The sequence below is a fragment of the Chiroxiphia lanceolata genome, chromosome 14 (genome assembly GCF_009829145.1).
Source record: "Chiroxiphia lanceolata isolate bChiLan1 chromosome 14, bChiLan1.pri, whole genome shotgun sequence".
NCBI lineage: Eukaryota > Metazoa > Chordata > Aves > Passeriformes > Pipridae > Chiroxiphia > Chiroxiphia lanceolata.
In genome coordinates, this window is record NC_045650.1 from 3,605,767 (window position 1) to 3,618,634 (window position 12,868).

Consider the following 12,868-nt stretch of genomic DNA (forward strand, 5'->3'; position numbering starts at 1 on the left):
GCTGGAGGGATCACTCCACATAAGACTAAACATTTTAAAAAATCATTAAATTGTTAATAATTAGAGTTTATGTTGTTATACTTAATATTATTTACTCCCTGATTTTGCCAAATCTCTCTCTCAGCAGCTCCCACTTTATTTTCTTCTTGTTTTGATCCATCAATATTTAATTTTCTGGTTATATTCTCACAGGAATATGATGGCATGTGCTTGTTTATCTCTGTAAGAGACCTGTAACAGCCACACACTCAAAATAAGTTGTCTGTACAATTTTATTTACCACCTGCAGTTACATTTACAAACTGTCCCATACAAGTAAAGCAGTTTTCAAAGTGAACTTGACCAGAGCTACAAAAATTATTTTCTTCTCTATATACATCACCAGCTTCAGAGTTTATTTCTATGCATAACTGCTGATTATACTTAACAAAAAGTTGCTATTTTTTGGCTCTGAGGATCTCCACAAAGGCAACTCAATCATTTGATCCCATTGCAGTCATGAAATTAAAGTTCTTGTTCTGATTTTCCTTCCCTCTCCTTTCCTCTGAAGCTCTTCATGGCTTTGTTTTGGAATTCTAATGGAGACAAAACGTTACCACACACCAGCAGTTTTAGTAACAGAGGGAAAAAAATGCTGAGCAAAACCATCCAGCAACGTTTCAAGCAATGTTTCACTTTAGATGTTCCTGCTGGTCACACAAATATTGAAATATTAGCTGGGAATAAGTTCCATAAAAGCACATAAACAGATTTAACATGAAATGAACTTGTACAAACACAGACAATTTACAGGAGACAAAACAAGGTCGGAGTGAGGAGCCAGAGCTGCTCAGGGAAGAGAAATGTTTTGAGGAGCCCGAAAGGGAGGAAGGATGAAACTCAAATATTGCTCTAAGAGTAATTTTGTTTGAAGTATTTTCAAAAGACATGAGAAAAATATACATATTTGAATATATAACTGTTAAAACTTGGTGAATGCAGCTCTCAGACACCACTTCCCCAGGAGAGGGCAGGAGATCTGCATGTAGAAGCTGCAGAAGCTGCCAGGCCCCAAATCCTGGCACGGCTGGAATACACCAAAATTCCTGGAGTGAAGCCAACAGGGCAAAAATTCCCTGTTTCAGACACCTATTTCTTCCCCAGGTCAGCTAAACCTGCCTGGCTCTTTACATCATAGTCTCCCAGACTTAACCTTAATTAGAACTAACTTGGTTAAGTCAGTCAAGCCTTTATATTTTAATTCCTCTAAAGGAAGAACACTGGAAATCTATGGGGTCTTAGAGTTCACCAGCCTGGGATAAGATCAAAACTCCAAACCAGACTGTGCATCACCAATAAAATAATGAGTTTATTTAATATTTATCTTGCAGCAATCCCAGTCTCGGCTCTTTATTTTTAAATTCCTCCAAGGCTCACAGGAACTTGGAAAATCAACCATGTGGGAGCTCAGTTCCAGAATGGCCCAAACCCAGCCTAAGAGCAGTATGATTTTTAACTTCTTTAAAAAAATTTTAACATAATTTTAAATTAAGCATCATTAAAATAAGCCAGGCAAGGCAGCTGGAGCTGTCATATTAAACACTGAAACCCTCAGCACTTCAAGGACAGCTCCAACAAACCACAAAGCTCAAACAACCACAGAGTAACTCTGGTGAGGAGTGATTCCACAGCAGGTAGTTTCTAGCAATATTATGATATGAAGTAACTGAATGTACAAAAAAAATGAAGTAAATCCAGCAAGGCAAAGGCACACACACAGTTACCTCAGCTGGGGTAACCTGTTGCATAGATACACCATTATCTGGTTACACTGTTCAGAAGAAAATGTAGTAAATAGTCCCTTTCCTAAGATGTTGTATTAATAATTTGAAGGGATTGTAGCAAAATTATGTGGGTTTTAAACATCTTCCAATTTCTCCTGTTTACAGGAGGAACACTCAAGGTGTTTACACTTATTTTCATTTACACAAGTGAAAAGATCACATTTTAAACTAGTTGTTTTAGTTCTGGCTGCCAGTGTGAGAGAGAATTCCACAACATTTTAGGTTGTTTTGTCTATCTTACTTTCCTTATCTTATTTTCACAGTAGCCTTGATCACTTCAGTATGTAACACCCTGCTAAACCTTTGGAGTGAGTTGGGTAACACATTCCAAATAAAGTCTGAAACTGCTCTGAAATGTTTCATCATTTTTACACGTTTTCACTGAAAAATCCTGCTTGAATAAAAAAGTGAAGTGTTTTATTTTCCTCAAATATTTCCCCAACACTGGAAAACCCACATGACCCTGAACACCAGGTAATTAAAAACCAATCCCAAGCCTGATGCTTCACACCTTCCCTCACCCCTACAAAGACAAAAACATAAAAATGAGCCCAAAAAAAATCAGGAAGATAATTTGAAGTCACTGCTTATCACAACACATCACAAGTGGTCTCAGCTACAAATTTCTACAACCATTTTTTACTTTACAACTGCTGTGAGAGTTTGAAGCTCCTGAGAGCAGCCAGACCCTCCTTCTGTGCAGAAATAGAAATTGCTAAAATGAGCTCCTCCATACAACTGGAACATTACAAATCATGTTATTTTATCTGCAAAGAGCAACAGACAAAGAGTCAAAAAATATATTTAAGTCCTTCTGTGTTAAAGTGATGCCACCACAAGTCCCCAGTTATATGAAATCAGCTTTTGGTAACTTATTTTTGAATGAAACTGCTAATTTTAGCACAATTACCTCACCTTTAAAAGACTAAAAAAACTCAAAAGTCCACTTATTTGTTTCAACAAGTGCATTTTCCATGAAATCCATGCTGTCCACCCCTGTGTGTTCCAGGAGTTCGGCTCTGTCAGAAAATTATCTGAACTGAACCATCAGTTCTCCAGCTGTAAACAGTTCTCTTAATTTTAAAAAATCACCTCATAATTTAAAATATATCTCAATGACACTCTGCTTGGCTTTGAACTAGAATGTACCAACATTAGTGGCTGAATTGGAACATCAACTTGAATTTGTGAAAAAAGCTTGCAAAAAATAGATCAACTTCCAAATGTACAGGAAAGGACATCAGAGCTGATATTTTTGGGTCACTTAATGTATTTTAGAAAGAGTAGCAAGCGAGGAGTGAAGTACCCTATATCACAAATATTCAAACACTAAGCCAGACTGTTTACATCTCCAGTGTAGTGCAGGGTTAGTTCCAGAAGGGAAGTTTGGAAGCAGGAACAAAGAACTGCAGCTTTGTTGAATTAAACTTGATCCCGTAGGCGGGCGAGTCTCTGTGACAGCTCATCCTGCAGGACCATCAAACACAAAGAAACCAACCATCAGCAACATCAAAATCAATCTCTGCCACCTCATGTCCAGCTGATATAAAACTCTTTCATGTTTTAACAAGATTTGCTTAAGGATGGCTGTGAAGGAGGAGTTACAGGACACAGAACTATGAAAGAACGAGGCAAAAATACGTCTGAACTTTCTTCACTAAGGAGACAAATGTATAGTTAAAATTATTTTGATAGCAAGGCTGTTGTAACTACACACTGTTTCTTTGGGACAGCTGAAATAGAAATATCATTCAGCAACAGTGTTTTGGCAGAGTGAAGCATCAGTTCTCACAGCAGTTCTCTAGAAAACAGTGATCTCAGGGAAATCTGACATTTACCTGTTCTGCTGAGGCAACGCTTGTACCAACAGAATCTGTCTGTCCTTGAGGTAGTTCCATGTTCAGATCAAGGCTAAGAGGAAATACAGAAAAAAAGCCAAGTGAGGTATAGGTGGATAAAGGGGAAGAACAATAACTGACAAGCAGAGGAGGAAAACACTGAGGAATACTGAGACAGCATCCCAGGAATGCTGTACTCCAGCTCCTTAGACCAGCTGGTGAGTAATTCTGACTCACTACCAAGACAAGTCATACGTGTCCAGAGGTGAAAGGAAAATGGTGTTTTAACTATGCTTCCAAGAGGCAGACATAAAAAGCAAGGGTATCTGACCTTAAAGAAAACCAGGAAGGGTTGTGGGAACCAAGACTTAGTCGAGAAATGGACACTCAAGATTTTACCTACCCTGCTTCATCTGCCATTTCCTGCAGCAGCATGTCCACTTGGTTCTGAAGGAAAACAAAAGGGATTGTTGCATTTGGAGTTTCTGACAACTGTTAAATCTTCTTAGAACAGGAACTATTTGAACAAAACTGATTTTAAGATAAATGCCTTTTGCAGAGCAGTTTTGTGCTTAACCACCAGAAGGTATAAACTCAAAACTAAGGAGCAGAGGTGACATTAACTGAACTCTGCCTTGTGAAATGATGCTTCTAAAGAAATCAACTTCTCTGCAAAAAAAACCCAAACATATACCTGAGTGTTTCAAGTGCTGAATATGAGCTATTGCTTTGCACAACATGGAAAAAAAGCCCATCTCCAATAGATTTGGTTTATAGGATTTGGGCTTAGGTTTATTTTATTTATCTCCACTAAATTTCTCTCACAAATGTTCTGTTACAAAAGCTGGTCCTTGTGGAACAGCACAAGGGGACAGTTGCTGGGAATTCTTAATAAGCACTGTTTAAAGATTCGTTTTAGTGAGCACATGTGCATAAACTGGAAGTAGGTAATTACCAACCTCTCATTGCATATAACACTACTAATTTGGTAGTGACTCATGTAATTTTGCTAATATCAGTGAGTTAGAACTCACAGCATATTCTGCTTTGGCAATGCTGCAGTATTCTCTGGTGCAGAAGTTCATTAAAACTCATGAAAATGCTGCTTATTCAGTAGGAAGGTTAAATTTTTCAAGTTATAATATAAAATAAAGCCTGCAAAAATAGGCTAAAATACATCTTTGTGATCCTCTGCACTTGTAGGGACAATTTGAAACAGTCTCTTCATCACAAAGGAACAAAAAGCAAAAAGGCAGAAGTGGCTGATATGTCCCAAAGTAGGCAGAATGAAGAGAATCAGACATTTCCATCCAGTTTAGACAGGCAATTTAAGGTCACCTTGTTAAAAACATTTGACTATTCTTACTTGTGGTGTTGTTAACGTTGTAGTGTTGCTCATTGTGTCTTCCATCTGTTGTGTCTGAACATCCAGTGTTTCAAACTGATGCTCAAATTTGTCCATTAGTGCAGATATCTATAAAAAATATGAATCACATCAATAAGCTGCAGATAACAAAAGAAATACACCTCAACAAAAACAGAATCATACAACAAGGACAGGCAGCCTCCGGAGATCAGAAGCTTGTCCCCCTTCCCTCCCAACCTCACTGTGAAAACTTTTCTCTTGATGGAATTTCCCTTTTCAAAACTTGTGTTCATTCTTCTTTCTGCTGTGGACGTTCAGCTTCAAGAAAATGAAGTTTATTTACCTTTTCCAAGTTCATGCTCTTCAACGTGGCATCCATGGACTTCACCACCCCTGCCATCGACTTCGTCACCTGAAATAAGGGCAGGGAAACTATTACAAAGAAAAATTAGGAGTTTGGGAAGTAATCCTTCCCTGTGAGGGTGGGGAGGCCCTGGCACAGGTTGCCCAGAGAAGCTGTGGCTGCCCCATTCCTGGAAATGTCCAAGGCCAGGTTGGACAGGGCTTGGAGCAACCTGGGATAGCGGAAGGTGTCCCTGTCCATGGAGGGGGTGGAACTGCGTGAGCTTTAAGGTCCCTTCCAACCCAAACCATCCCGGAATTCCATGATTTCTTACCCAGCTCTCTTATCCACAGAGCTTTGGCAACACTAAATAGCAGGAAACACACTATATCCATCTGGAATGTCACTGTTTTAATAGCTCCTGCCATTTCAAACTCTATAAATTAACCACTTGAAATACACATCCTAAGGCAAAATTCACTAAAAACTGAGGTTTACATGGCATTAATTTTTGTGGACTTGAGACCCGTCAGTGTTAAGGGATACACTTGGTACACAGGTCACGTGGCACAACAAACTCTCAGTAGAGCAGTTTGCCTTAAACAAGTATCTGTGTTAAGAAAGATCTCTGGAGTCCCAAGTCCTACGCCATGACTTGATGCATTGGGAAGGGGAGAAGTATCTTGGCAAAACAATCTTCCCCCTGAGCTAAAAAAGATCTCTGGAATCACAAGCCCTATGCCATGAATTGATGTCCTGGGAAGGGGAAAAGCACCTTGGCAAAATAATCTTAAAACCATAGAATCACAGAATCAGCTGGGTTGGAAGGGACCTCCGAGATCATCAAGTCCAACCCTTGATCCAACCCCGCCCTGGTTCCCAGCCCATGGCACTGATGCCACATCCAGTCTCACCTTAAACACCTCCAGGGATGGAGAATCCACCACTTCCCTGGGCAGCCCATTCCAATGCCTGATTACCCTCTCTGTAAAGAATTTCTTCCTAATATCCAACCTAAACCTCCCCTGGCACAGCTTAAGACCGAGCCCTCTTGTCTTACTGATAGTTGTCTGGGAGAAGAGACCGACCCCCACTACAGGCCCCCCCCTCCTGTCAGGGAGTTGTAGAGAGTGAGGAGGTCTCCCCTGAGCCTCCTCTTCTCCAGGTTGAACAGCCCCAGCTCCCTCAGCCTCTCCTCATAGGACTTGTGCCCAGTCCCTTCCCCAGTCTTGCTGCTCCTCTTCTCTGGACCTGCTCCAGCCCCTCCATGTCCTTCCTGAGCTGAGGGGCCCAGAACTGGACACAGCACTCCAGGGGTGGCCTCACCAGCATTGAGTACAGGGGAAGAATCACTTCCCTGGACCTGTTGGCCACACTGTTCCTGACACAGGCCAGGATGCCACTGGCCTTCTTGGCCACCTGGGCACACTGCTGGCTCACGTTCAGCCTCCTGTCAATCCAAAGAGCAGCTGCCAGAGAAATTCCCGTACCTGCTTTACTACTGGCTACATCTAAACCAAACCTGACAGTGCCCAGGTGGTTCTGGACAGCATGTGAAGCAGCTGAGGGGTGTCCCTGCTGGGAGGGCTGTACCTTGCCCATGGTGACAGCAGTCTGCACCCGGGCAGCCACGGCGTCCACGCGGGCGCTCATGCGCAGGAAGTTGATGGCCTGGTTCTTCTGGCGGATGGCGTTCTCCGCGTGGATCCGAGCCACCTCCATGTTCCCCTTCTGGATGGCCTGGCAAGCGAGGAAAAGGGGGATTAAAAAAAAAGAGCCTTTTAGCCTTGCTTACTCCTGCAAATATAGTTTCTGAGTAGCCTGTTTCATTTCTGAAATAAAAGCATTGACTTGTCGCTAAGTTTTTTTCCATTAAAAGAGACGATAAACCTTTCCCTCCTCCTGCTGGATTCCAAAATTTGGATATGAGAAAAAGAAAACTGCTAGGTTTAAACAAAAGCCTTGGGCTAACAGAGACTGGGGAAAACCCTCCATCTAGAGTCCAGACAAGGATCCATTGATGCCAGGGGTTTGGAATGTCCTGTCCAAGCCTGGAGAAACCATGCCCTGATTTCAGCAAGCCAGTGCAGAAGACTTATTGTGTTTTATCTCTCCCTTTGTGTCCCCTGGATCCTGTGCATTCTGTAAACCTGAACACCTCTTTCCCCCATGTAATCCCCCTAAGATAAGATGGGTTTTTCGCTATGATGTAATTGTTAAGACCCCAAATTTGTTAACCTGGGTTTTTCATCCGCTGAAACCCCCTGTTTGTAATAAATTGTAATAGTTACAACCCCCTGTTCAATATGTAGACCCTAAACCCTTTATGACTTGTGAGTCCAATAAAGCATTCCAGTTTTCTGCCTCTGCTGGGATCGCTGTAGTTATTGACTCGCTACATCCTCCCCCAAACATTTTCAAGATTTGAACCCCTAATTTCTTTTCAAGGAAGATATCTAGAATGCTCATCAAACAGGAGGGTTTACAGAGCTACAGAAACATAACTTTCTATTCCTCAAACCACTTTCAGTCTCAAGATTCAGATGCAACCACACCAACTGTATCTCATGGACAAAAACAGAGTTAAATTAATTTCTTCTCTCTTCACTATCTCAATGACTCAAAAGCTATTTTGAAGTTCCTCTCCATAAGCCCTTTTAATACAAGCTGAGAAACAGGAAGCATTTTTAACTTTGAGAACAATAGTCTCTAACAAAATGCCTACAAGACAATCCTCTTGGGAAGCAAATTCCACAAGCTGTCCAGGAGGATACACGAGAATTTATCCTCATGTTTATTAATAACCACGGGAAGATTTATAGTCATTACTTTAAATCCCAGACATTGACCACTTTATTATTAGCATGCACACCAGGGAAATGATAAAACACCACAGGTTTTCCTGCTGTAGTAGGTAAAAAACAGATCTAAAAAGCTTTTTTCACACTTACCTTTTTAATTTTGGCTTTCTCAGCCTTTTCTTCTTTGTCACATTTTTTGGAGTTCCTGTTGAGCTCCTTTGCAGCAAACTTCAAATTAAACAGGTGTTCTGCAGTGCAAGTTAAGGCTCAAGAACAGGATTGATCCCTCAGTTGTAGTATTTTCTCTCCTGTTTGAAGTGCTGCCAAACCATGCATATACTGTCCTTCCCCATTAGTGATATTAAAACTTGGAAAATGTTAGTTAAGCCCTTGAAATCTGCAGGATAAGGAGACCTACCAAGCTGCTTTATAGTGCCACTTAATATCTTGATCCAAAATGTACAGCCATTAAAAAAAGTTCAGAACCCAAAGTGGCTCCATTTAACATGAGAGACCTCCTTCAGACTGATAAAATACAACCAGGCAAACATCCCCTAAGAACTGAGAGCTCTTCTCTGCCGTTTATTTTCACTCACACCCCCTGATCCTGTGACTCTCAGTGAAATGATGTGGTTTAGTGGCCCACCTGGAACCTCCCCATCCAAAAAAAAACCCCAAAGCCACTGAGGAACAGGATAAATGAACAGTTTAACAGCAAAGTAGCTCAGCTGGCCATGCCCAGGCACAGCCCAGCAGGCAGAACTGCCCTTCCCAGCCCCAGGAGGATCCCAGATTTAAATTGTTCATCCAGCTCCTTCCCAGCCCTGGGTCATGTGAACAGTCCTGGACTCTCTGGCAACTCCATCATCTGACTTTTGGGCAGAGAATATTTAAGGCAGGAAGAGAAAGTTTTTAAAAAGAAAAGTCTGAGTCCTGCTTAAGCTGAGAGTTCTAAGAAAACAGTAAGTCAGGCCTTCAACACGACTTAGAATGACTGCATTAAATGTTACTGACAGAGAATAAAGTGTGTGCTGCAGAAATAACAATTAAAAGACATTCTCTTAAAACACTCAATGAAAGCTTCCAAATAATATTAATCCTTCTCAAACAAAATGAAAGCAAAAAGTTTTGCAGCCTTCTTTGCTGCCACCTTTGCTACCCCAGGAGGAAGCTGCAGCAGGTACTAAGATACTTAACAGTTAAGTGGAAGCACAAAAGCTGAAACACTACAGGTACTTGAGGCTTCTTCAATATTTCAAGTATATAAATTATTCCACAGCTGCTTTTTGCCAGCAGACATGAGGAATGTCTTTGATATCCTACAAACAATCAGGTAACGGATGATTTTGCATTTAGGATATTTACTAAGGTAGGTACCAGTAGCACTAAAATTGCTACTTGTATTTATATTTGCTTTAAGATCCAGGTCACCATCCCTTTCAGCAGCAATAAGTGTATGCTCTGAGCCACAGATCAGGTAATTACCAAGCAGGAAAGCACTTTTACGTTGTTCACTATGGTTAGAGACCAGAACCACCAGGCAAAACATGACATCACCTATTTACACTGATACAGCACTTCAGTTTATTTTGAAACAACTTCTTCAGTTACTCACTTGGGGCATTAAAACATCTCACCTGCCACCTCCTCAGCTCTCCCATTCCTGAGCAGCACATTCCTGCTCCTCCTTTAAAGTGTCTTTCTCAATGTGCCATAACCCAAGTGAAACACAACTTCCACCAGGGTTTGTGACTCACAGTCACCTGCTCCAGCCTTCCCTCAGACAACTGGCAGCTCCAGCACTGCCCGCACATTCCACCCACACCAAGACCTCTGGAATCCACATGGAGACCTCTGTGATCTTTAAGAAGTTTCTGTCCCTGATCATTAAGATGGTTTTGTACATCAGGGAAGTTTAAACCAGCCCACACAGTGTTTTCTCTGTGTGTAAACTCTCCCCACCAGCAGGAAGCAAAGCCGGGAGTGTCCACAGTGGCTGTGTGGGGGGATAGCCCTACTGACATCACCCCAGTCTATGTGCATGTCTGGTGTCCCTGCCGCCCAATTTACACTATTTATAGTATAAACTGTGTTTTCTTCCTTCGGAACTGGGTTGTCCCTCCATCCACCACAGCCCTGGGAGCAGCAGCACCGCCTGCCCCTCCTCTGCAGAGCAGCTCAGGCCGCCTGGCCATGCCTTGGGAAGAGACACTGAACCTCCCACTCACTTCCTCGGCCCTCCAGGGTGGTCAAATCACAGGATCACAGGATGGTTGGGGATGGAAGAGACCTCTGGAGATCATCCAGTCCAAGCCCCCTGCCCAGGCAGGGTCACCTGGCACAGGTGACACAGGTGTGTCTCCAGCTGGGTTTGGAGTGTCGCCAGACAGCGAGACTCCACACCCGCCCTGGGCAGCTCTGCCACCCCGGACACAAAGAAGTTCTTCCTCATGTCGAGGTGCTTTAGTTGTGTTTTCGTTTCTGGCCATTGCTCCCCGTCCTGTCGCTGGGCAGCACTGAACAGAGCCTGGCACCATCCTCTGACACTCCTGGGAGAAATCTGTATGAATTGATGAGACCCCTCTCGGCCGGCTCTTCTCCAAAGAATTCAGAGAGCTCAGCTCCTGCCAGTGTCACACCCAGCCCTTCTCCTCCTCCTCCTCCTGCCCCTCGGACACCGCGACCACCGACCTGAGGGGCTGGAATCGCCTCCTCCTTCCCCAGGGGCTCCTCCCGGGCGGGGAGGCCTCGCTCGCCACGTCCCCACACCCCGTTCCCGTTCCCGGCCCGGCCCGCGGTCCCCCCGAGGATACTCTCCATGTTGGACATGCTGGTGGCGCCGGCCGGGCCGGCGGGGGCGGAGCGGGACCGAACCGGGCTCGGTTGCGCTGGGCCCGGGGCGGCGGCGGCTCCTCCGGCGGCTCCGGTTCCGGGCCCGTGACGCGCCGGGGCGGGACAGGACGGGGCGGGCCCGGGGCGGGGACGCGCCTGCGGCCTTGGCGGGGATCGCTCCCTTCCACCCCCTGCCGTGGACGGGGCCGCCTTCCACCAGCCCAGGCTGCTCCAAACCCCGTCCAACCTGGCCTTGGACACTTCCGGGGATCCAGGGGCAGCCACAGCTTCTCTGGGCAACCTGTGCCAAGGCCTCAACACCTTCACAGCCAAGAATTCCTTCCCTGTATCCCATCTAACCCTGCCCTCTGGCAGTGGGAAGCCATTCCCCCTTCTCCTGTCCCTCCAAGTCCCTCTCCAGCTCTCCTGGAGCCCCTTTAGGCCCTGCAAGGGGCTCTCAGGTCTCCCTGGAGCCTTCTCCAGGTGACCCCCCAGCTCTCCCAGCCTGGCTCCCGAGCAGAGGGGCTACAGCCCTTGGAGCATCTCCGGGGCCTCCTCTGGACTCGCTCCAGCAGCTCCATGTCCCTGTGCTGTTGTTCCCCGGGGCTGGAGGCAGCTCTGCCGGTGGGGTCTCACCCGAGGGGGCAGAGGGACAGAATCCCCCCCTGCCCTGCTGCCCACGCTGGGGATGAGCCCAGGGCATGGGGGGGGGGCAGGCTGGGGCATCTCCAGCCTCTCACCCACCATAATAAATATATAATGTTATTTTCTGCTGAAGCATCTCAGGCAAACCCTGCCAAGGCAGTGATGTATCTCAGCTGCTAGTTCCTCTCAGGGAAATGCCTGTAGGAATTGTGGACACGGTAATAACACAGGAGCGTGCGTAGCAAATAAATGCACGCTGCAGTTAAGTGTGGCAGAGGACACTTGAGCAAAGCCAGTAACTTAATTATTCTTGCTTGTGTCTCAGGAGCCTGAATTCGTGATGATAAGGATCTCTGCTGAATCCTGGCCGTAAAAGCTTTGAAACCCAACTGGTGACACCTCAGCCGTGACACACTACGTGTGTGCAATGGGAGAGGTCTGCAGGAAGGACCTTTGTTTCCAGGAGATAGGAAAAGATGAGATTTTCTGGACCTGATAATTCTCAGTATCACCAGTTCACGGAAGAAATGTTATTGTCTATGGTTTTAAACCAGATCTGTGGACAGCTGTAGCAGAGATTTCACATATTTAATAGAGTCTGCTCCTGCTTGAACAGCCCTCCTGCACTCAGCCTCCTAGACACTTGCACAGTAATTCTCATGAGTAATAGTTCCTTAAATGAATAAGGTTTTCTAGGGTCAGAAACAGACACTAGATCACTGAATATCCGCCTTGTTTTTTCTCTATTATTCCTGGAACTCTTTCATTAGGACATGCTTTGGAGGTGGCAGTGATATTAGATAGGAAGTATTGGAGTGATCATCTACTTTGAAAAATAATTATTTGTTTCAGTGCTGTCAAGGAGAAGTGAACCTGACCTAATTATCCACAACAGTGTTAGAGAACAGAGCAGAAAAACCTGCTCAGAAGCAGGAACATGTAATGTTTTACCTCAATTAAACCTGGAAAAGCATCAGCCAGGTTCACACTGGTGACACAGGAGGGAGAAAACTGGGCTGCAGCTGCTCAGGACATCAGCTCACAAATTCCAACTGAAATCCTTCTTTCTTTTCGACTGCTGTGGAAATATCCTGGTGATACACCTTAAAAAACTACCTGAGCTAAACCAGAAATACAGTTTATTGTTTGGGGTTTTTTTTCCCCTGACAAGCATCACTGAATTTTCATGATTTTTAAAAAAAAAAAAAAAAGAAAAAAAG

The 12,868-nt window shown here is 44.4% G+C and overlaps 1 protein-coding gene across 1 annotated transcript; it reads right to left on the reverse strand.

Moving 5' to 3' along the window:
- Positions 1 to 254: 254 nt before the first annotated feature.
- CHMP1B (charged multivesicular body protein 1B) lies at positions 255 to 11,101 on the reverse strand. The gene is made up of 8 exons (XM_032702186.1): positions 10,985 to 11,101; positions 8,322 to 8,419; positions 6,964 to 7,110; positions 5,371 to 5,439; positions 5,028 to 5,135; positions 4,065 to 4,108; positions 3,662 to 3,734; positions 255 to 3,290 (listed from the first exon to the last, which is right to left on the reverse strand). Exons 1-8 carry the CDS (start codon positions 10,998 to 11,000, stop codon positions 3,246 to 3,248), a joined length of 600 nt encoding a protein of 199 aa, XP_032558077.1. The 5' UTR covers positions 11,001 to 11,101; the 3' UTR covers positions 255 to 3,245.
- Positions 11,102 to 12,868: the final 1,767 nt, after the last annotated feature.